At 36.6% G+C, this 26,169-nt stretch overlaps 1 protein-coding gene and 1 pseudogene across 1 annotated transcript; both read right to left on the reverse strand.

Annotated features, from left to right (window-relative positions):
• Positions 1-1,093: 1,093 nt before the first annotated feature.
• On the reverse strand, positions 1,094-23,774 carry LOC107791984 (uncharacterized). Its single transcript, XM_075233527.1, has 7 exons — positions 23,330-23,774; positions 12,635-12,734; positions 11,149-11,211; positions 3,942-4,056; positions 2,836-2,918; positions 2,212-2,273; positions 1,094-1,541 (listed from the first exon to the last, which is right to left on the reverse strand). Exons 1-7 carry the CDS (start codon positions 23,533-23,535, stop codon positions 1,427-1,429), a joined length of 744 nt encoding a protein of 247 aa, XP_075089628.1. The 5' UTR covers positions 23,536-23,774; the 3' UTR covers positions 1,094-1,426.
• On the reverse strand, positions 14,684-14,795 carry LOC142174160 (U6atac minor spliceosomal RNA; annotated as a pseudogene).
• Positions 23,775-26,169: the final 2,395 nt, after the last annotated feature.

Consider the following 26,169-nt stretch of genomic DNA (forward strand, 5'->3'; position numbering starts at 1 on the left):
GGGGTATAGATAACTCAATAGTATAACGAGAGTTTTTAGACCATTTTCGAAAGTAGAGGCGTATATTTGGACCTTTGACCTTTTTTTTATTAGACAAAAATAACCACGCCCAGAGGCACGTGTGAACAATTTGTAAAACAGTGGGCCCTCTTTAAGTTTCCATTATTATTGCCAAAAGTGAGCTTTGTTCCTATGATGATCTCTGGTTTAATAACTTGATTTTGTGTTGGATTTAGTGTGCATTTCGACTTCACTTGTTTTTTTTTGTTTTTTGAATACCAACTTCGCAGAAGTTATAATAAAGAACTGTGGGGAAAAAAATCAATAAAATTAAGGAAAAAAAATTTGCTTGAAAGGAAAAGAAAACTTTAGGAGAAAATCACTTTACAATATTTTTCAGTATAGTCAATTAGGAGTACGCCCGCAAAAATTATTTTACGATAATAGGGTGATTTTCTTAATGTAATTTTGTTTTAGTTTTCTTACTGTAATGTTTGTTTCTTTTAAGTTAGGTTAGTATTTAATCAAGTCTTTTTATTATTACCATTTATGATATTTTTGAGCGCAACTTTATGAGGACTATTTAAGTTTCTTCTTTAAGGTGCTATTAATAATGAATTTGATATCAGAAATATTGTAGCTTAAAACCTTTATATTTTTCTTGATACAGAAATGTTATATTTGTGAAAAAATGGTTTAATCAAAGTGTAAATAGTTCTGAAAAAAACTTGATTGTATTAAGCATTAATATACTATAACTCTATTTGATTTCAAGAAAATTGTTGCAGAATATAATAACCTTTTTTTTTTTTTTGTAAAAAAGAGCTTTATTATGCAAATAGTGGCATTTGGATTAGAAAAGTTTTTTAGAGATGCTTTAATCCTCATCAACTGCAACTTTATAATTGCTCCAAATAACTTTAGAGGAGAAAAAAAAAACTTGACAGCTTTAGCTATGCCAATTGGGCACGGGCACACCCTCACTAGTATACCATATACAAGAAGGGAAAAGAGGAGTTTGTCCATTTTCTCCTATTTCTTGTCTCTTTGCCAGGGAAAGAATTTTTAGTCCGTAACAATTGTGCATTCTGCATTGCAACAAAAACAGTGGTTTAACTTATTTGCATCAGTTAATTTACAGAAACAGCAATCCTTCCTACTCCAACTATATGCACATGCTAACCCAGCCAGCTAAAATAAATCAACATCAAACACAAAACTACATGATATAAAAAGAGAACTAACTAATGTAAACAAATGGAGTCCTAACAACCTAAAGGAACTCATCTTGATACATATTTCCAAGAGGAATAACTAGACTAGATTCACTATTTTATTATGCTATCTAAGTAATCCAGGGGATCTCAACTTCAGTAAACTCTGAGAAACATCTATCGATAGCCCAAGCCCTTTAGAAACCAGGATCTCATGATTTGTTTGGCAAGAGTGGCCGAGACGGAAGGATTAAGCTGGCAAGCTCGTCATTTAGCTTTACAGGGAGGGGTGGCATCTGCTTCATTATTTCCGGCATGTCATTCAAACTGCAAGAAATAGTTTATCTTAGCATGCATTGAAATAGCAAAACAAGTAGAATTACAGTAAAGGCTAAAACAGGAAAGCATCATCAAGTATTATTTTCCACAATTTTTAAGTTGACACACATTAAAGCAAACATTTCGGTTGAAGGAGATAAAAATTGTTCATTCAAGATTTCATGTTTAGCATATAGCACAAGCATATACTTTATTAACAGATCTGTAAAAAGATTTCAATGATTAGGGATCTTTCAGGTTAAGTATGAGAGTGGCAAGTTTCTTCCTAATCTCGAAAATCATTTCACATATGTTTTCAATTACAATGCGCAAGTCATGGTTCATAATTTCACAATTTTAGAGAATTTCCATTTTAAACCAAGCTGCAACAAGACATATTAGCCAATATGGACAATCAAGAGCAGTTGAAGACATTCACGATATGCTTATAAAAGTTGAAATTCAAGCCATAGATAATGCAAACAGATTACATAAGTTTGAGCAAAACTAGATGACAATGCATGCAAAAGTACCACTTAATAAAAGCATGTATCACTCACTGCAAATAAGATTCATTTATGCTAAAGAGATAGCATAAGCTTCACGACATATATTCACTGCATAAAAGCATACACACATACATATCCAGTGAGAGGGGGAAGGATGAACCACAACATACTCATTTAAGATGGTGAGGATATTGTTTCGAGCTTGAGTGAAAAGGTTAATGTTTTCTTGGATCTGCACCGAAACAAAAATAAGAAAGATGTCAATACTACCAATAACCAAATGATGCATGAGTAACAATCTATCCACATTACTGTTCAATATCTTTGTTACACTTGATCTAAACCAAATGGTCAGGAAGGGTAAAGTAATGTTCATAGAAAAAACAGAATAGAGGTAAATATTCTCAGTTTTTATGGAAATACTATTCCTTCCATCCCATTTTATATGAAACTTTCTGGTACATCTAGAAATGTTAGACATGACTTAATGCAATTCTCACTTCATTCAGAATTCAAGTTCATTTAAACAATTGAACTCGTAATGATTGATGTTTCCACCATCTTAATAAATTACCAATTATTTTTTTAACATATTTCTTGTTCAGTCAAATTTCCTCTAAACTCCACATCCATTTCAGTTATATCACATATAATAGGTCAAGGGAGTAAAGAAAAAACAGAAAATGACTCGTATGGTTTGTTCACGTATTTGATCCGACATCATTTTTGTCATCTCTCACAAAGAAACGGAGATGAGGCAGTGGAAATGAAATTGTCAAGAACCGTCATCTGACCTTAAAAACAGCAAAATTTGCAGATATTTGATCCAAGGCCTGAGCATTTTGCTCAAGAAGATGGCCGGTGGTACCACCAATGTCTGCAAAAGTTACAAGATTCACACACTCCTCAGAAATTCCCACAAAAAGATATAAGAGAAGGAAAGAAAACTCAGAAGATATACAAAGTCTTTACAGTTTCATATCAAAACAGTAATACTGACTGCTCCTTTTCGCCATTTTTCCATTTTGAATCTATTGATTGTTACGATTATAAGTGCAAAGGGAAAAAGAGCGGTCCTTGATTAATCCATGGAGGACAGTAGATATCTCCATGCTACATGACATCTTTTACATACTACATGACATCTTCTATGCTACATTCCTCTTGACTAGTATATTAATTTCCATAGGAAAAAGTGAAATCATTTTCTTGTTATTCTCCATACTAAATGATATCCTCTGTGCATTCACCGAGGGACTAGCTCTTCCAAAGTGATAAAGAGCATTCCTGATCATATTATTTCCAATATTACAAACTTCAGCTAATCATGAATTATGAAAACAATTGGATCACCTTCGCACAACAGAAGTTAAAATGGATTCCGTTAAGAACTGGAGTTCAAAGTTCTTGATTAGCGTCATTTTTCAGAACTAATAAATTGGCCGGACCATTAGACATGTCAATAGAAAATTAGGAACTTCGCACTTTCATTGGAAAACAGATGAAAATTTGATAATCGAGCTATTGATTTTCACATCTCCACCAGTCTAGCTTTTCAATTTTAAGCAAATCTAAGAAGAGGTATAATCTCGGGATGAAACTTATATACAAAAATACCTTCTGGAAGAAAGAAAAAGATGGCTTCTAAAGTCTAACAACATCAAGCAACACGCACAACTAATGCCAGACACTATAATCTCGGATTATGCATGTAGCAGACAAAAGGTGATGTGCTAATCATCCACTCTATCCATTTCATCTTTCCAATTACGTAAACTTTCCTCTACATTCAATTCCAGGCATGTCTATCTAGACTCTCACACAGAAAAGCAAGACTCTCAAGAACATGGGATTTCACTCAATTTTAAGTGTAAAGCCAGAAGTGTGAATAAGAACCAACCTTTGTAGGAAATTCCATCATCACTGTCCATTGACATAACAGATTGAGCATAGGGAGGACCATTTGCACGATTAGCAACATGGGTAGATTTTTGCATAGAATCTGTTACTTTTTCCTAAAATCAAAAACAAGGGAAGCATGACAAAGAAGTTATTATTGACAAAACTGCACAGGACTGCCTTATTAAAATAATACCAAATAAGAACAATATTTTCCAAGAAGGCGTAGCTCAGTTGCAAGTAAATATTTCTCAGGTGTTTGGAAAAAACTAGTCGATCCACAAGCAATTTGAGCAATGAATCTCAAATTATTCCACCAAGCTGTCAAAGAGAATCTGGAGTTGATGAGAAATCATGGATGCACAACAGTCCAGAGATGCTCATAAGCTCTACGCACTCAAAGAGGATTTAGAATCTGGAATTGAAAAGAAACCGTAGGTCCATAGCAGTCTAAGAAGGCGGATATACCCTTTGCATTTAATGAGGACTTAGCTAAAGGTGCGAGTCATTTCTTCCTCAGAAATTAAGTAAGCAACACTTTAAAAACCCCAGCTTTTGGGCTGTCCTACCTAATGAAAGCTTAGATAAGGGAAATAGCCCTGACAAGCACTGAAGCACCAGCAGATTCGTATATCAAGAAACATGAAATTGGCAACAGCCCTTCCATTTTTCTCAATCATCAACACTTACAAACTGCAAACCAAATTGAAGAGGAAAGGTCATGATATGACTTCAAGAAGAAACTTGTACCGCTATGTAATTTCTTTATGACCAAACATCACATGTCAAAAATGAGCATTGATGGAATATCTACATGTAGATAGTATGGACTAGGGTAATCACACTAATATTTGGAAGTGAAGGCGACTTAAAGCTAGAGGAGCAAATGGAGTAAGAACCCACTAAAACTACAATGCCTTTGCAAGTCAATTGGACATCGACCAGCGATTCCTATTACATTGATGTAATAATGGTTTGAAAGACTCTGAGCATCCACCCCAAACCTTAAGGTCGTGCGTTTTCATACTAAAGGGTTCTCATGTTACTGATAGTTTCTCTCTACGTACCCACCAAATCTACATATAACAAATGCAAGTATATAGTATATAATAGGATTTTCGTGAGAGCAAAAATGTATTTTTTGTCCAGTTGGACATGTGTGCATGCAGAGTATGAATCTCTGTGTGTGTGTGTGTGTGTGTGTGTGTGAGAGAGAGAGAGAGAGAGAGAGTGTATGTGTGTCTATGTGTGTTCTTGTGGGTTTGTACAGTTTTTTGCGCCCCAAGTACCTAGACACATCGAGTTCTTATCTAATGAGATCGATCCAACATCAAAACGAGAAATTTGACCTTAAAAGCTGAAGGATGAAAGGCAAAAAAAGAATCCTTTTAAGGGGGCGGAGAGCCATCAGTAAGATACCGTGGCCTCCTTCCAAAAGGGAGTGGGGAGGATATCAGTGAGATACCAGTATAGAAGAAATAAGGACTGCAGTTGTCACTTTTCACATAATGTGACTCACATCCGTTCCTGTTTTCAAAGGATAGCACAAGCTGGGAGGTGGAGTCCATTATTTCCTCTTTCTTTTTCAAGCTCATTGCACAACTTGAGGAGCTGAATCCTGCTTAGTCAAAAAGGCATAGCAGTGGCTCATATTCTGAAGTCTCAGTATTATGCTCTCAGCAGCACAGACGAGACACCTTTTCATTTGAAAATAATTGGAAAAGTAAAGGACCAAGGAAAGCGTCCCATTTTTGCTTTCGAAGTCCCCTTACAGGTGACAACTTCGGAGAGAGGAAAAGAACTAGTGCTAATTGTATGTTCTGCAAGAAAGCTGCAGAAACAGTGGACCATCACTCCTCCATTATGACTGGTTTATTGAGATATAGAACCTTCTTTTTGTGTTTGTGTGTGGGAATAAGAAAGTTGCCCAAGTCTGGAGGAATTGAGTGACATCTCAGCAGTATTATTTGCTGGCCAAAGAGGTAGATTTCAAGAGCTATTCTTCTGTATTTGGATGGAAAGAGAAAGAAGAACATCACAAATAAAGGGGACGGATGTTAAGAGGCTCAAGTCCAGTGCTATTTACACGTTTCATTTTTGGTACGGGGAGAACCATCCAGCTGGTCATGATATTTGCAGAGATTTCTTTTTGAATCTGACACTGATCCTTTTTTTTTTTTGGATTGTTTCAATCCGACACTGATCTTGAAACATACTTGGCAAACCTAAAACCCATTGCAGAACTAAATGATCCTTCACTCACTAAGCAGCACTTAAGAAGAAAACAATTAGAAGATTCCCCTTTTGACTTTGCATGTTTTCTTGGGTGGGGTCGACTTGAAACAAAAAGTGGGAAGGGACCTAATATCTTTTAGTACTGTTTTCTACAATGCCAAATGGAGCTCCACAATATGATCAAAAAGTAAACATATATTAAGGATATCAATGTCTAATGATGTGAATTTCTCTTTCTTTTTCTCTCCAATACTGATATAGACACAAAATGTTATGATTTTCTCCTTTTTTTCGTTCCACTCCTCTCTTTTTATCTGCACATTCTCCTTCCCTTCCTTCTTTTATCCTTTAACCAAAAACGTACTGTAAGTCCAGCGAAACCTTCTTCTTTTTTCCTGTGCAAAGCAAGCACCATCATACTTTTTCTACTGTGCACAGAGTCAAGGGGGAACTCTTAAATCAAGCTCATCCAACAGTCTATAATTGTGCATTTCCACATTTCAAATAATAAGATCATTCCTTTCACCCTCTACTTATTCATCCACAAAGCCTACCACATACAAGCTAGTAGTACAACTGGCTGCTGCAATCAATTTTCTACTTCTGTCCTCAACTACTAAGGATTTCCGCACCATTTAGGAAATAAAGCTAATTGCTACCTTAGTTCCCACAAAGCCACATTGTAAAGACATGTTTGAAACAAAGAAACAGAGAGACTAGGGCCTCTTCAATTCTCTGTCCCAATTACAATGGCCTACTTTGATAGAGCATAGGTATTTTTATTTTTCTTCTTTTTTGGAATAAAGGGGTGTTCAGGCAGCTTGTGCACACCTTGATTATTCCATCAATAATATGCTACCTCCTATCAACATAGGTACCGAGTAACTCTGCTCACCAAAGTATAAGCAGATGAGAAAATATCACCTAGTGTTTTGTGTCTCTGCTGGGAAGTGAACCATGGCCTCCAAGATTTAAACCCACTTCTGTAGCATCCCGAAAAAATTTCGAAATACTGAAGCGCTATTAAGAAAGTTGATGTGTGTTAATTATATTATTTTGTATGCAGACGAGGACTATTAATATGATAGATATTAATTGGATATGATAATAAGTGTACGAGGTGTATTTGAAGTGATATAAGGCATAAGGAGAGCCTTTGGGACAAATTAAGTTGGAAATTACATGATAAACTAAAGTTCCAAATGAGTACGCACAAGACCTAACTTTGGACGAGCATATCTACATATATATAAGGAGTTATGTGATGTACAACCTATCAAATGAAAGATCTTCGAGTCTAGTTTCTAACACTTCAAACCGTTTGTCATTTGGGCATTCCTATAAGAAGTTATGACCAAATTACCAAAGGCTGGCAGAGGAGTTAACTAGGGATGCGAAGCATCCGGGGCCGCGTCCAAAAGAAAGGCTGGCAATGAAGTACTGCCATAGCATCCGGGTCGGTGTCCGAGCTTCGAAGAGGAGTGAACTGGGGATGCGAAGCATCCGGGGCCGCGTCCGAAACCCAGAAATCTGGGCCTATAAATACAAAATCGGGGGAAGAGAGTATTTTGTATATTGGGGGTTAGGGTTCTTGAGGTGAAGAGGCGATTTTGAGCTCAAATCAAGTCCAATCAACTAAGGTAAGTTGTTAATGATGTTTTGGGTTGATTCTTACTCAATATACATGAGTTCTAACATCATTCTTACATCCAAATACTAAATTTCATCATCAAATCCTCAAGAACACAAAAATCACCAAAGTTGTGATTTTTCAAGATTGATCTACTAGAGGTAATTCCAATGCTTCAAACTCGTTTATTATGAGTAGTTCGAAGTATTTGAAGCATTTGTTACAAGTTTTAATGGTTGAAAGATTAGATTATAAAACTCTAGTTCATGGCATGAATAATACTTTTGAGAAAATAATAGAGAAGATGAATGGTAATTTAGGCGATGAAATTAATGAATATAATAAACCTATGGAATTATTTGTTAGCAAAAGATGGAAGTGATCAACCAAGTAATCAACCGAATTGTATATTTTGCAAGTGTGGATTATGGAAGATGATAAATAGTAACTTGGTGGCATTGGACAATTGATGTAGTATCATTAATGACTTTGAATGGGTATTAAAATATAAGAACAAAGTTGAATGGTTTAGCAATCTATTTGGCGATTTGAGTTGTTGGAGGCTTGTAGCCAGCTTATGAGCCATATATGGATATTGATCAATATCTTAGGTCATATTTTGATGTAATTAGGATATCTAATTGTAGATATCGACTTGTTGGTGATGTTTGAGCATTTTAATCAACATTGGAATGATGGAAGAGGATTGAAAGCTTGTGAATGTTAATAAAGCGAAAGCGAGGTAAGTTGATTAAAACTTACTCTACTTGAGGGACTTTCTCTAAAAGCATGTTTTGAGTTAATACTTAAGTTGTTTGCAAATGTGCTTTCGTGCTTGTGGGGACAAATAAGTACGGATGTCTCCATGTACTAAAATATTATGTTGCATATGTAGTGTCATGATGTTTTATAAAATTTTATTTTAAATCTTGTTGGCAAAATGACACTCAAGGTAAATGTTATAAGTTTTTTAATAAAATTTACGTATTGAAAAGAGTATACATAATTACCTGTAAATATGGTTCCCAGTACAACATATGTACTGACTTTATTAATATATAATAACGTTATCAATTCAAAAAAAAAAGAGTATACATAATTGAGTGCTAAAGATAAGTTTTCATGGAAATTATTTCTTTTAAAATTTGATGAACAGAATAGCACTTGTGGTATCTTTTAAAGATTGATGTTAAATTGCTAAAGGCTTTAGCATGTAAAAGATTGTTTATTTAATTTTGTTCAAATGATTTAGATTTTCTATATATGCTATGATTTGATAAAAATAGATCCTTTGAAGCTACTATGCTATGAATCTATTTTTGAAGTATCAAATGTTTTGAGAGTTACTTGTGTTCACCGAGATTAACTTCTGATATATTGTGTTCGTTGTCATGAAACTACACGTGTCAGTGTAGGCGTAGATGGCCACTTTGTGGTATAGACTACGGCAGAGTGCTCTCCCTCGAGAGAGTACTATTTTGTGTTATTATTAGCATGGCTGAGTCGATTAGTACGGCACTACAATGAGACGACCTGAGCAAGCAGAGTATATGATACTTGCCGCTAGGTACATAACCTAGTTGACCTTCTTATGTCGGTGATAGTATAGTACTCCCAGTGAAAGGTAAGGATTATTTTCTTATGTTTAGGCTTAAGGAGCCGAAAGTGATTTCGATGACTTAAAGCAAATGGAATAATTTTGTATTATTTTATCCAAAATCTTGAGTTGATATAAATGTTTTAAAAGTATATATTGTGGGTTACGTTTTACTTGTCTTTCATTTAAAATGACAAGGATCATGAATTCATAAAATTTCTTATCGTTTTATATCAAATATTGATGCATTATTTTTATAAAGTTTGTCCCAAGAACTTAAGTAAGAGAGAGTCTATGACACTTATTGAGTACGGCCGTGGTGTACTCAGCCCTTAGGGGCTTCCTCCAGGGTCCCGCTTACTTTACATGTTCCAGGATGATGTATGATACGTGGCATGCGGTCAGGGCTAGGATGACTCTCTTTCCGAGGTATTATGAAGCACAACTTTTATTTCGTGGTAGCTATCATGTTCTTTCTTATTTATTTTGTTGGAATTGCTCCAAGTGTTGGTTCTATTCTTTGATATAGAGGCTCCATAGATAGTTACAATCCTATTTTGTTGGAATTACTCCAAGTGTTGGTTTTATTCTTTGGTATAGAGGCTCCATAGATAGTTGTGGGATTGTAAAAAATAGGATTGTGGACGTCATGCATAAAGGAATAATCATTTAATTGATTATATCATTTTTATGAAAGGTTTCATGTATGATTTTGGAAATGAAAAAAATTGTTGTGACTTGATTTGAAAATGTACAAGATTTTCAATTGGCTTCCGCAAATTATACTTGGTCTTGACATATGGGTTGGTTCACTCGGGTCGGGTAGTGTGCCGGGTGCCGGTCACGTGAATTTGGGTCGTGACAACTTCAATGACCACTAAGTCAAACCCTTGGTTGTTAGAGCATAGGTAATAAGGTAACAGTTTTATTGTGTTTAAATAGAAGTGGGTCACATGTGGAGATAAAGATGACTTTTGAACTTACTTTAAGATTAAACGGTGAACCAATAAACCTTTCTTGACAGAATATTGAAAGGTACTGAAGAGCCTTGCGACGAACTTCCCCCATGAAAAAGCTGACATGACTGAGACAATACAAATAGAATATAGGAATTCATTGGACGTAGGGCAAATATATTAGTCCACAAAGAGAGAATCGCAGTAAGGAATGACCAGGACAGCTAAGTTGAAGGGAATTGCAGATTGCATACCAGAAGAGCGGCACAAATATCAGGAAGCGATACTGAGATAGCTTTTAAAAATGTAATTCAGCTTAACCAAAAATGCCAGTAATCCATTTGCTTGTGGACATCTAAGTTTCATACTATACAAATAAAGATCCCAGTTTTTGCCCATTCAAGGGAGGCGATGAATTTAATATTCTGTCATCAACATTATACTTAAATAGTTTTTTATGAAGCATAATACTTCAACAGTTAAATGAAAAAATGATATCAATGACCTCTTCACAGTGATAATGGGCATGGCAACATGTGGGTCTATACTGTAACGTACAACAGTCAGTCTACAGTCGACAAAGACACACTTAATACTTGCAGGTAAATGACAAAAATGAAACCAATGACCTCTCCACGTTGATATGGACATGGCTGCATATGGGTCTATATTGTAGCACACAAAAGTCGGTAGAAAGTTCAACAGAGACACAATGACAGAAAACACCCTCATATTTTAGTAGGCTTAGGAAAAAAAACTGACAACTATGCAACCCAGAAAACTGCAATACCTTTTTGTCTTTATTTTTCCTTGAGTTATGATCATCTTTTCTGCGCTTTCCAATCTCCTTTTTCTGCCACAAGGAAAAAGTAAAAGAAGAATGAACAGCTAAATGTTATTAAAGCAAACCAAAATAGCTGGATTTAGTTGCAAAAGAAGGGAATGTAATGCCTTCCAGCTTCAGAAGAAAGGCTGTTCTAACAAAACCACTAGCTGCACTTGTCCGCACACAGTATTATAATATTATTCTTTATGGAGAAGTTAAAATAGCAATACCATTTTTACAAACATTGAGGAACCCTGTTCAGGCCTCAGGGAAGGCAGGACCCTTTAAAACCAAAAGGGGGAAACCTTTCACTTTCTCATTTAAATCCTTTCTAAAATTTTGTGATTTCACCAAAAGGGAACTTCTTCAACTACAGTTTTATCAAAGATGAAAAGCATAGAAATTGTTAAAGTCTTGGGCTTTAAGGGTAAATGAAATTGAAGGACGGACTTAGCGAATAATGGAGCAAACAAGGGGGGGTTAACACACACAATAAATATGTGGATAGAGAATCCAAAAACAAAATACAAATATGTGGAATACAAGAAGCAAAAAACATATAAATCACATTCACGAATCATTCAGAATTTCTGATCCATAGCAAAAGTTCAGTTTTACGTTTTAAATTGAGGTTTATAGACATTTTCTTTTATAACTTCCTTTTTTATAATCGTAATAAAATCATCATAATGTACAATTTATATATCACTTTGCTAGCTTCATTTATTATTAGAGTCATCCTCCTCAAGATAGAGCCCAGAGGATACGAGGCACACACCTTCGCGGTTTGGCCTGTACTACAACACTGCGAAAGCGTGGCGAATCTACTAATATGTGGTATAGCTTTAATAACACTGCAGCTATGAACTTTAAATTTGAGTCAAGAATGATGTGTGCCCCCTCCCTCCCCCCCACACGCACATATTATTCAACCATGGTCGTGGACTCAACTAACGAAACTTGATATTTAAGGAAAGATTTTCGCGGCTCTTGAAAATTCTTTAATTTTACCCGCATTTCATCTATCTTCTGCAGGTTGTTTATGGACAATCAGAAAATAAACTAACTGCCACAATGTACAGACCCTGTTAGTAGAAATATAAATCCCTCCCAACCGACTACTTTCTGTAAGTATCATGTCCAAGAGAGAAGGCTTGAAAGGCACCCAATCCAACCAATCCGAAAATTTATATTATTCAGCTGTTTAAAAGTACGAGTATACGAAGCTCAAGATAGCCTCTCCACTTTTAAGTTGTACTGGGGAAACACAATTTGTAGAAAGTTAGCTTTCAACATCATGGACACAATTAAGTAGCTATGCAAATAAATTAGTGTACTTCTTCTTCATCTCTTCTTTGGCCTGTACTACAACATTTATCTATAACATCTATATTACTCCGCTAACTATGTTATGTGGATAAATTGGTTAAAAAAGAATAAGAGAACTTACAGTCATCCATCTACATCTCAGTGCTACATCTCGAACAGTCTTGTCTTTTAACTGCATTGCAATTTTAGCATACCTAGATATGTTGCTTTCTGTTGCATATCTGCAAAAGTAAAATTCCTATTCATCATTTAACAGTTCATTTCAATAGGAAGCAAATCAGAAGTTAACCATGACACAGATATTAAGAATGCACAATTGGCGTAAGTGATGCTGCTTGACAATGCATGCAGCAAATTGAAACAAATACTGATCAACCAACAGAAAGAATTGTCGTACTGGGCTAAAATGCATGGTTCAGTTAACCATATCTAGGACATAGAGTGTAGTTTGTATTGAACTCTAATAACAAGAAAAACAAAGTACCAGATGATATTTGCTCATCTACATAGAGTGTAGTTTGTATTGAACTCTAATCACGCAACACACATTGTAATGGAGCAACTAAATTATATTGAATTGCAGAATCAAACACACGGAGCAGTAAGGAAGTTGCAATTAGAACAGTAACAAGGAAAGAAGAGGGGAAGAGAGGGACAGATAGAGAGAAAGGGGAAGAAGCACAGAGACTACTCAATATAATTGCCTAACATGCTCCTAACCAGGGTCCCATACATCATTTGCTAACTTTCAATGGGTCCTTCATCATGGCCTCTTGGCCAATTTCATTACCCCGCCTCCTCAAAAAGAACCTTACCCTCAAGGTTCGAATAGAGCAATATTAACCAGGAAAGAGGAACACTCTCATAAAATATTTCTGTCACTTTCCGCTCCATCACTTGCTTCCTCTTGTCTCTCCTTCAAGAAGTGGAACATACCCCTTCAGATGTAAGAAAAAATCAAGATCATTAAATTCTGACCGGGAATCAACAAATAAAAATGCTTTTTTAGCACTTACTGCAATTAAGAACTTCCATCATTCAGCAACTTAGTTGACACTTCTATGCTATAAGGCATGGGAGATATAGGAATTCCATTTGGAAGATAAATTCAGCAGCGCTTTGCTCTCCACTCTGCTTGATTCTTGTGGACTATCACGAGAGAAAAGAAAGCCGGACACAAGCATCCAGTTGACTGAAGTTCAAGCATATGTCAATGTTTTTAGCATCTATCTCACCCATAAGGTAAAGAAACATAAGTCTTCCCAACACTTGACTTCTCTTCTTCCACGAAATGCCAGTCTTAAGTGTAAACCATCAGACATGGAGGAAGATTGTGGCTCCAACTCAAGTAGGATTTCCTTAATACAAAAGTGCACTGACCTTATATTTCCATTCTCAAAAATTAGACTCACAGGCAATCATCAGAGAGAATCATCCACAGCCCACAGGAATGAGCTCATGGGGAACAACCAATTCGTCGAAGGTCCTGAATTCCAGGCTTCCCTCAATATAGGGTCACATGTATCCCTATTGATATTTACTTTTGCTCCAGAAAGGGATTCACACAAAGAATAAAGGTATGAATCAAAGAATTACAACTCATAAAAACAATCGGCTTCCTATTGGATCATCATTTTCTATGCCTTGATGGATCACCGAATTTTTTTCAAGTTTAATAATATGCATATCAAATCCATTTCAAAACTGAAATTCAAGCACAAACCTTAACATTTGTGAAAGACTCCAGAGTTCTGTCTAGGTTGTCAACAGTCAACACCCACAATCTCCAAACTCAAGTCAAGTAGCATCGTGCAAGTCTCGGAACAATGCCCATGATTGCAATACCACAGTTCATTAACAAAATGACCTCCAAAAGCTTGCTTCACAATGTTGTCTGCCTCTTTACGCTTGCTAACAAAACTTGGGAATAACCATTAGGGACTTTACTTTACACATGTCCCACCAAGCTCAACACGAAAATCATCAATGTATGGTTTCAACCACTATTAAGGCTCAATTCAACTCTGGTAAGCCAAATATGAATCCTCTAGCCTTCATCTCATTTATTATAAAGGAAATGTACTCCTCCATCTGATCTCGACATGCAGTACCAGCAACGTCAACTTCTTTTACCAGCTTAGCTGTCAACTCGGCTAGAGTCTGTTTTTTGATAAAGTTTAAATTTGGTAAGATTCCGGATGTGTCTGGTAAGAGATAAATCCCGAAGGCCGTTCCCGTCCCTATCGGGGGAGATGCCAACAATCTCTCCTTTCTATGAACACAACTCGGCTAGAGTCTGTTGATTAACAAACTCCTTTCCAATAAATAAGGGCTAGTAAAGAATACAATGCCAGACATAGCAGTTGCACATATGGAAATCTGTTGTCCTTGAAATTCTTCCCTATCTGAATGAGTGTCAAATGATCTTGATACTGTGCAGACATTCCTGACATGTAAATTCACCTCCTGTTAGGTTCCAATTTAGCAGATGAGGTGCATCCTCCTATAAGTGAACCTTCTTCCGTTCTATCCTAGAATCATTCAAGCAGCCATTCATAGTTGCCCAGTTCCTCTTTGCCTATGTTAAGAACCCAAATGGATTCATGTCCCGAAGCTTCAATTCCCAGAGCAAATTCTCGCATTTGTGATGTAATGAAAATTGCTAAACTTCCAAAACAAATGTAAACAATGAACTTAATTTTTTTTAATCAAGCCAATTTATGCACTTGTGTTTATCAATGGAGGATTTATTTCCTCTTTCAGCTTTAACTTCAATGTCCTTGTTGCACCGCTAAATGGATTGTAGGAAGGAACGAACCCTGTTTTTTCTCTCTTGGGAAATGAGCCAACTTTCAAACAACAACTTTTCTGATTAGTTCTTGGTCCTTTCCGGGGAGTTCCCATCCTCCATGATGGAGGGGAGGACCTTTTTTTTCAGCAGGAGACAAGTCTTTCGAACTAATCGACATCAGTGAAGATCGGGTTAGATGGTTTTTACTCTATGAACGCAGCAGGAGGTTCATCGGCAAGATCAGAATCGATGAAAACAATCTAAGATGGGTATGCGCTGCTTTGAAAGATGCCTCACGGGGAGAGGGGAACTTGTGCAGGAGATGGGGAAGGAAAATTGAGGCTTATATTTACAGAGTATACCAGAATTTCAACAGTTATGGCAGATTTGTTCGTATTGAGGCATGGTTGGGTGACAGGAAATCATCGGTGATTATCCCAGAAATTATCGAAAACGGAGGATGGTGCGACATTGCTGACAAAATCTTGAGATTTCTTTGGAGGCCAGAAAAACCGGCGTCGAACTGGAACTATCAAATTCAGTTAAGATCTTATTTTGAAGCTGCTAGTCATGAGCTCTGGCCTTCAATGGAGACGAATGGTGCAGTAGCAGATCAGAACAAAATCAAAATTAGTGCAAAGGCTGAAGCAAATAGCTCTCATTTTCTTGCTAAATGTCTAGTTGGGAGATTTAATGACCCATTCAACATGTCTCCAAACCATGAAGTTGTTCAAAAATGGTTTACTAACAGATGGAAAGTGACAGCAGGCTTGAAGGTTACGCCAATTGCGCACAATCTCTTCCTCTTTGAGATGCCTTCTCGCCAAGAAGCAGTTAGAGTCAAGGCAGGTGATTGGTACTGGAATGGAAGAAGGTTGTCATTGGAGTGGTGGTCAGCGGTCACAGGATTGGCAATGGCGGAACCAAACTCCGAACGTAGATGGATAAAAGCTTTTGGAATTCCTCTCCATGCTCGGTTGGAAAGCTCTTTCAGAGTTATTGGAGAATTGTGTGGCGGCTTCGTTGACACCGACGAAGACACCAAGAAAAGGACTCACCTGCACTGGGCTACGATTTGTGTCAACAAATCAATTGAAGAAATTCCTAGTAAACTTGAATTGAAAGTGGGAGAACTAAGCTATGAAATTTCTATAATTTCAGATGCTCACACCAAATTATGGGTCGCCGGAGATGGGGTGGATTGCAGCAGCAAGGGTTTCATTGAAGAAGAAGGGGTTAGGGTTTCGAGGTCTGCAGCTGTCAAATCAGTAGATAGGCCACAGGGACAGCACATGCCTTTAGCCTTTAATTCAAAATTGTCATATGCCAATGAGGTGGGGCCCTATATTAGGTTTAATAATCCAGCAAAAGGGGCCAGTATTATTAAGGATGTTGGGCCTAAAACAATTATTATTAAGAAACCAGACAAAGGGGCATGCATTATTAATGAAGTTGGGCCTTCAAACACAAAGAAAACAGATCAGGCTTACTACAACCAGGCCCAAAAAGAAGAAATAAGATATTACAGATCTGGAAGGCTAGAACCCAAGACCCATGCCTTCTTAAAACACACTCTTCACCTCCACCACATAATCTTGATCCCCTTTCCATAGAACTCCATGCTCTGGAAATTAAGCGTATGATGTCTGATTCAGAAGGGAGTGTTTGCCCGAGCCTCTGCGATGCTGATGATGAAGGAAAATTGCCCCAGGATATAGAACTTCCTTCTATTCCTCCACGGATCAGGGAATTAGCACCAGTGTTTGGCTCAGAATCTGATTACTCTTCTCAATCTCACAGTGATACTCTATCCCTTCCTTGGTACAGTGATAACTCTTCTAATCAACAAATTGCTCATACTCCTTCTGTTATATCCACTTCGAAATGGACAAAGCTGGTTATGGTGAAGGCATGCAAAGCATTTGGGGTTAATGCAACTGGTTTTGAACACGAATTATTGAATATGATTCTAAGAATGGACCAGAGAAGACAATCTAAATTGCAGCAAAGGGAGTCAGAAGGGGGTTGTTCAAAGACAAAAAAGAAGAAAGGGGTGACAAAATTGAAAAAATTAGTTTCGAATTTAAGCAAGGGTAAAGGGGAAGGTAGGGTAAGGGGCAGGATTCACAAAGCTCATTTGGGATGAAAGTAAAAATCCTTAGTTGGAACGTTAGAGGGTTGAATGAGAGTAAGAAGAGGGGGATCATCAAATCTTTGTTGATGAAGTGGAAGGCAGATATAGTATGTTTGCAGGAGACAAAAATTGAAGAGTTGTCACAACAATTAGTAGGTTCTTTATGGGGAAATAGATGGGCTAGCTGGGCAGATTTGCAAGCAAATGGCACAAGAGGTGGGGTTATCATTTTGTGGGACAGGAGGTTGTGGAAAAGCATTAACATTCAGCAAGGTATACTCGGTTTCTGTCATTCTAGAAAGTCTCCAAGAACAATTCAGGTGGTGTTACACTGGGGTATATGGGCGACATTCAAATGCAGCAAGAAAGGATCTTTGGCATGAATTGGCAGCAATAAAGGGTATTTGGGATGAGCATTGGGTGATAGGGGGAGATTTTAATGTATGCAGATATGAGCATGAAAAATTCAACTGTCTTAGAAGGTCCAGAGCAATGAAATCTTTCTCTGATATTATATTGGAATTGAAACTGTTGGACTTACCCCTACATGGAGCTCAATATACATGGTCTAGAGGTGAAGAACAACTTCAGGCTACAAGAATTGATAGATTCTTAATCTCATCTGAGTGGAATGACAGCTTCAATGCAATAAAGTAGGTGGCTTTACCCAGAGTAGAGTCTGATCATAAGCCATTAATGCTTGAATGTGGGGATTGGGACTCCAATTCGTCTTATTTTAAATTTGAGAATATGTGGTTGCTAGCAGAGGGATTCATGGACTCAATTAAAGGATGGTGGTCCAGTTATCAGGTAGTGGGCAGTTCAGACTTCATCTTGACTCAAAAACTGAGAAACCTGAAGAAAGACATCTCATGCTGGAACAAGGAGGTATTTGGAAAATTAGAAACTCAAAAAAGTAAGGCACTTAATGAACTAACTATACTAGAACAATCATCTGAAGGCAGAGTTCAAACACAAGTTGAGAAGGCTCAAATGATCAACCTGCAATCACAAATTCAGCAGTTAGCAAAGATTGAGGAGGTTTCATGGAGACAAAAATCAAGATGCTTATGGCTTAAGGATGTAGGTGGAAATACAAAATACTTCCAAAAGATGGCTAATGCTCATAGGAGAAACAATTGCATTGATAGGCTACAGATGGGGGAAGTCATCATTGAAGATAAGGAGGAAATCAAAAGTGAAATCCTGAACTTCTACCAGCAATTGTACACAGAGAATGAATCTTGGAGGCCGACAGCTAGATTTGACAATCTAGCTAGGATTTCAGAAGCTGAGAGAAACTGGTTGGAAAGGGAGTTTGAGGAACAGGAGATTCTTTCAACTATTAGAAAATGTGCTCCGGATAAGGCTCCAGGACCTGATGGTTTTACTATGGCATTCTTTCAACATGCTAGGGAGATTATCAAAAAGGAAGTTATTGATGCAATGAATCATTTTCACCACAACTGCCACATGGTTAAATCTATTAATGCCTCTTTTATTGCTCTGATTCCTAAAAAGAAAGGCGCAACCGAGCTCAAGGATTATAGACCAATCAGTCTTATAAGCAGTGTTTATAAGATTGCTTCTAAACTTTTGGCTGAAAGGCTTAAAACAGTCATTGGGAAGTTGGTATCGGGGAGTCAGAATGCTTTTGTAAAAGGGAGACAAATCACAGATGCTGCTCTCATTGCAAATGAGGCACTAGATTGGAGACTTAAGAGTGGAGAGCTAGGGTTGTTATTTAAACTGGACATTGAGAAAGCTTTTGACAAAGTGAGCTGGTCATACTTGCTCACAATTCTGAGGCACATGGGCTTTGGGGAAAGATGGATAAGATGGATCAAGTTCAGCATCACTACTGTTAAGTATTCGATCTTAGTGAACAGGGGTCCAGTGGGTTTCTTTTCTCCACAAAGAGGTATCCGACAGGGCGATCCTATCTCACAGTTCCTCTTTATCTTGGCCATGGAAGGGCTTAGTAAAATGGTGCAGAAAGCCAGTCAGTTATAGTGGATAGAAGCTTTTAAAATTGGGAGGAATGTTGGGACTCAAACTGTTGTATCTCATCTACTTTATGCAGATGATACACTGATTTTTTGTGGAGCTGAGAGGTCTCAAGTGATCCAACTAAACCTAACTTTGTTCATTTTTTAAGCTATTTCAGATTTGCACATGAACATGTCGAAGAGTACCATTTATCCTGTTAATGAAGTCCTAAATCTGGCTAAGTTGGCTGGTATTATGGGATGTAAAATTGGTTCATTTCCATCTACTTATCTTGGTTTACCTTTGGGAGTAAAATTTAGATCCACTGAAATTTGGAACGGGATCATAGAAAAGTTTGAGAAGAAACTTGCATCATGGCAAATGCAATATCTTTCATTTGGAGGCAGATTAACACTTATCAACAGTGTATTGGATAGCATACCAACTTACTACATGTCTCTATTTCCCATCCCAGCAAAGGTTTTGAAGCAACTTGATAAGCTAAGAAGAAACTTTCTCTGGGAGGGCAATAATGAACGACATAAATTCCACTTGATCAAGTGGAAAAAGGTTACACAACCAAAAACTCAAGGGGGGTTGGGAATCAAAGATCTAGCAGCACACAATAAAAACATGATGATGAAGTGGCTGTGGAGATACAATATAGAGTATTCTGGGTTCTGGAAAGTTGTCATCAAAGCCAAACATGGAGAGCTAAATCACTGGTGTTCAAAAGTCTCAAATGCCCCATACGGTGTGGGATTATGGAAAGGCATCAGCAAATTATGGAGTACTTTTGCTCAGAACATCCACTTTGAAGCTGGGAATGGTACATACATCAGATTCTGGAAGGATAAATGGCTTGGAAACTCTACCCTCCAAGCCGCATTCCCTAACTTGTTCACCATAGCCCAAAATCCTAATGCGGTTATTGCTACATATAGGGAAGGGGTCAATTGGAACTTGAAGTTCATAAGGGACATGCATGATTGGGAAATAAACGAGTTGCTAGACCTTTATGCAAGACTACAACAAAGCAATGTTAACTCCCAAGTAGCGGATAGACTTAAATGGGGGAATCATGGTGGAGGCATCTACACAGTCAAGGTGGGATATCAACAGATGTGTTCTAGTAATCCCATGATAGATAACTGGCCTTGGAAAGTTATTTGGAGAACCAAGCTGCCACCAAAGGTTATCTGTTACACCTGGACAACATTATATGAGGCATGCCTCACACAAGATAACCTGATGAAAAGGAACTTCCAGTTACCTAACAGATGCTACATGTGTCAAAAGAAAGCTGAAAGTATCTGCCACTTGCTCCTACACTGTGAGGTGGCCTCAGACATATGGTACATGTTTTTTTGCCTTTTTGGTCTCAAATGGGTCATCCCTTACACAGTCAAGGACGCTTATAAGAACTGGAGTTTATGGAGAGTTGATGAAGCCATCATGAAAATCTGGTCAATGGTCCCTGCTTGTATTTTCTGGTGCATTTGGACAGAGAGAAACAAGAGATGTTTTGATGGAAACTCAACTTCTATAGGTTCTTTAAAGGCTATGTGTATTGCAAATTTGTACTGTTGGCCTAGACTCTACCCTATCAATAATATCGATCATCTTTTGGATTTCATTAGTTCCTTAGCTCTGGCTTAGCCAATTAAGTATAGAAGCCGAAATATTTTTTGTAAGCTCAAATGCCAAATCATGTACTTCTTGCATCTTCTGGATGCCATCTATTGAAATCACTTATTTTATCAAAAAAAAAAAAAAAAAAAAAAGGTGTACGCGTTTCTATCCAAAAATGGTGTAAAGTGTAACATAATCTGGTTCAAAATCATAGAATCTCTAGAAGATAACTCCATATCTCGTCAACCCTGATTCTCTTTTTGCTTTAAATATTTGGAACATAGTGTTCCCTTCCTCAATTTGATGAAATGGAGACAAATATGTACCAAGGCAGCTTGATGTGGTGCGGCAATTTCATTAAAACAAAAGTATCAAAATCTGAAAATTTTAATGCCTTCTCGATCTCACCCATACAAGCACAACAAACACTCTGGGAAAGCATATATCTACTGGGCATTTCGTCAAACAATTTCCTAGCAGTCCCAGCCTCTCCTCATTTGTGGTAATGAATTGGTTTTCCAAGATGATGGGCTAAACGCATCACACCCTTCCAGAAGGTTAGTAGTAAAAGTAGCAGCCGTCTTACCGGTATTTTTACCCTCTAACATTAGTTTTGGGATAATGGAAGCAATGACCTCATTCCGTGCGGGTTCCGTAGGTTCAACAGCCAAAATCTCAGTAGCAGCAGAGCGCTTGAACTCTAATGTGCTGTACATATAGTTGATTCGTAGAGATCTTTCATCGAATACCTTGTCCTCATATGATTCTATATCAACTAAATCAGATTCCATCACAGAGGTAAAAGATAGTTGCATCTCATTGTGCATCAGTGAACGGCTTGGAGCAGGCGAACACCACATTATCAAGTTGAGAAGCACAGGACAAACGTTGCCAAATTGGAGGAGCAGGCGATAGATATTCTCTTGCATCGCCATCATTAATTCAAAGATGGTCTTGAGTTGAGTGTTTATCATGGTAGAAAAGTACAGAGTCATGGAGTATGAGCAATGAAAGTACCAATATGTTGAACTCTAATCACTCTAAACACATTGTAAAGGAGCAACTAAGTTATATTGAAGCTGCAGGATCACTTCATCAAATATATATATGTGTGTGTGTATTGAAGCTGCAGGATCAAATACACGGAACAACAGTAAGGAAGTTGCAAATACACGGAACAACAGTAAGGAAGTTGCAATAAAAACAGTAACAAGGAAATAAGAGGGTTGAGTGAGAGAGATACAGAGGAAGGAGGAGAAGCCAGAGAAGAAGGGAGACGAGGGAATTACAAGACCACTCAATACAATTGCCTCACATGCTCCTAAATATAGGTCCCACTCAAAATTTGCTAACGTTCACAATGTGTCCCCCACCGTGGCCTCTTGGCCATTTTCATTCATAACACAGTTATTAACTGATACAAGGATTTCTATAGCCATCAGGTTATTCTCTTCCCTCCTTTAAACATAATATAGCAAGCTCTGTCGGGTAAATTTCCAAGTTGGTTGCAAGAAGTGCTCATTGTCATTATAGCTATTTCTTTATGAAGTAAATAAACTTTTATATTAATATTGGCATCCAGAAGATGCATCATCAGAGAAGTGTTAATGACTCCTATGCAAAGCTCAGGAGCCAATGAAGCACAAAACAGATGTTATTAATGTACTTTTAAGATAGTGAAGTGAATTACAACATGCAGAACACAATCCACCAGGGTGAAGAATTAACTAATCATTAGATTACCTTTAAGCAGTTTACATCTTGTCTAAATTATTCAAAAAGATACATCCACTATATAAAGTTTCACGAAGGTACCCTAAAACTTGTAGGGTTCCGCATTCCTCGCCCATCCTCCCAAACAAAAAGGAAACAGAAGTACAAGACCGTTGCGAGTGTCATGTACCATTGCCAGTTGAGAGCATTTTTGGCGCAACAGGGATCTAATTAACCCCCTCAGATGCAGACATATTAAACTGACATCTTTATATCTTCAAATTACAGATGAACATGAGCTTCATCAAGAATTGGATTTGGTAGAATTAGATTTAGTTTGTTAAATTCAGAACTCAAAACAAGATTCTAAAGTTTCTTCACTTTTTCACAACAAGATTGAAGGACACATGGGGTGTTATATTCACAAACCAATTGACACCGAACATTAGCAAACTTAAATATACTAAAACTCCAAAGAAGACTACAAAAGTAAGAGAATGATTTATACATAGTGAAGGAACAAAACTAATAAAAAAAGAGGAAGGAATTATACGGACTTGGCGAGCAATTCTTCGAGGAGAGACTGTTCGTCGGGAGTCCAATCAACGGCAAGACCTGGATTGTGTCGTAGAGCCGCCTGTGTGGGGCCAACCACAGAATTTTCCGGAACGGAGAGACCATTACTGGTGGCGCCATTCGCATTGCTAGTGCCTTCTTGACCACCACTATTATTACCCGCCGAGGGGTTCGCGCTCGCAGCCATCAATATTCTACACCGCAAATCCAATAAACCCTCTGCCTTCAAAATTCGAAACAATTGCAAAATTCGAAGTGAATATAGCTAAATCTGCAGGGAGTTTGAAATCGGGGAGCTGGAAGAAACGAGAGAGAGAGAGAGAGAGAGAGAGAGAGAGAGAGAGAGAGAGAGAGAGAGAGAAAAATGGAGGAGAAAATCTGTACGGAACAGTGTTAAGAGGATTTGGGTACTAATGGAGTTTGGATGATATGGGGAATCTTTTGTGATTAGATAGTTATTTATTGTCTGATGAGAAAAATAGTAAAGGATAGTTATTTAGTCTAAATTATATTTTACGCTTTTAATCCGGGTTTGCTCACGACGGCTACGATATTTTAGTAAGTATGTTCCTTCTGGGACTTTTGCACATGTGGTCCTTTGTTTATTAGTAAATAATGATAGTAGTCCTTCCAATTTTCAAGAAATCCTATTTGAAATTAATTCTAATGTGTACTTTTGGTCTATGCTGCAAATGAAGCTTCCTCAAAGTTTTTGGAGTTATACTTTAGTCCTGAAAATAATAATAATCTTACTCTGACACCTCTAGTTAGCTTTTTGTACATTATCTGTTTTCCATTTTTTCATGTAATGCACTTTCGAGAAGGATATATTGAATGAAAATTGAGCCTTTCCTTTCTTTGCGTTTTCTCTTTATTTAGTTCTTGTTTTCTATTTTCACGGTGATTTCAGCGTCAACACAAATCCTTACTAGTTATCCAACTGCATATTCAATCACTAGTTATTATTACTCTGTATATTAGTAGATATTACTCTAAAGAAATGATCTTCCGACACTTTTGAATCGAAAATTAAATTTTAAAGTTAAAATCTTTTTAAAGTGAAACTTTGTTTTGATATTTTTTCTTACTAAGTTTACTTTTCAGTTTTTAAATTTTATTTATTTATTTCTTAATCGTTAATATAATGCATATAAGTTTAATTAATACTTTATAGACTTCATATTTGGTTCAAAAGAGGGAGTATCTATTTTAATATTAATCAATGATGAAAAGAATAACAAATTTATACTTATATAGTGTAATTATAAAATCTATTTCACCTCCCCTTCAACCACTAATATATTATGGAGAAGAAGAAAAAAAGGCACAAGAAGTGTCTCAATATATGACATCTTTTAACATTTTTTTAATAAATTTGTATATTAATTAGAATTGTGTGTTACAGATGAAACAAGTAACAAGTTTTAAAGTATTAATTAAAGAAGTAAACTTGATGAAAACAACCACACTGTAATTTGATTTTTATTAGTTAAGCGAACTACAATTCTAAAAATTTATGAAAGTATTTTAAAGGATGTCGTTGGGGACAATATGCTGAAAATTTGCGATACGAGTCCAACTGAAGTAGAAAGAAGTTTCGTTCCTTAACAAAAAGATGTTATACAAATCTAAATTAATGTACAACATGATGGCTTAAATACGTGGGATATATGGTAATTCCTATAAGTGATATATGAAATTAATGTGTTTAAATACCTCGTGTAATTAATGTATCAAATCATGTATTGTTAGGCATAGATAAATGAATATATTAAACTAATTAAGTACCAATTAGTTCCTTATGCCACATAGACATTAGATATTGCTGATGCATCAATTAGGTATTTTCCTTTCCTACTTTTTTATAAATAGTTCATGAATTTGTACGTTGCATGTGTGTTGCACCTGTATCTCATGACTTTTGAGGATTTTCAAGTAAGTTTTTTCATGTTTTTGTAAATCATAGAACTGGAAGAAGTGAGAGAGAGGGGAGAAGAGAAAGTTTATACAAAATTATTTCAAAGGAATTTGGGTACTATTGACTTGGATAAAAAGGTAATCTTTTGTGATTAGATAGTTATTTATTGTCGGATGAATAAGAAAGAATATAGTTATGTAATCCAAATTATAATTTAAGCTTTTTACTCTTCATTTGCTAACGAGGCCTGCCTTTTGCATATATGGTCCTTTATTTATTAGTAAAAATATTGATAGTAATTCTCACAATTCGCAAAAACATTATTCAAAATTAATTCAAATGTGTTCTTTTGATCTACTCAATCACAAATCTTTACAAACATGATTAGTTATCATCGTCAGTAAAAATTTATACGCATCAAGTAATTACACTTAATATAGTTAATATATATGGGATAAACTAAGGTCGATTATGAGTCTTATTTTAATTAAATGAAAAAAATCAAAAAAGGAAGTAAGTCATACTAATGTAATACTAGAAAGACTTCGGATTACTTTCAGTTGCTCCTTTTTTTTTTTTTTTTTTAATTTCTGATCTTCATCTAGTGCCTGACATTGTTGGTCCTGAAGATCCAGTTATTGTTGTCTTGCCAGAATTTCGTGGTATCAATTGAAGTTTAGAATTTTAGAGAAATGTCGCAAATAAGTCCCAACTTATCGACCTTTAGCCATTAATCATAGACTTATCAAAATTAGTCATGCACATATAAAAATTGAAAACCCAAATAAATAAGGTTATTTCTCTCCAAGAATCACACGCAAAGATCTCCTTCCATATTTTTAAGCATGATTAGCCTAATGCAAGACGGAAAGAAAATTGCATGGATGAGGTAACAAATAAGGT

The sequence above is a fragment of the Nicotiana tabacum genome, chromosome 2 (genome assembly GCF_000715075.1).
Source record: "Nicotiana tabacum cultivar K326 chromosome 2, ASM71507v2, whole genome shotgun sequence".
NCBI classification, from domain to species: Eukaryota; Viridiplantae; Streptophyta; class Magnoliopsida; order Solanales; family Solanaceae; genus Nicotiana; species Nicotiana tabacum.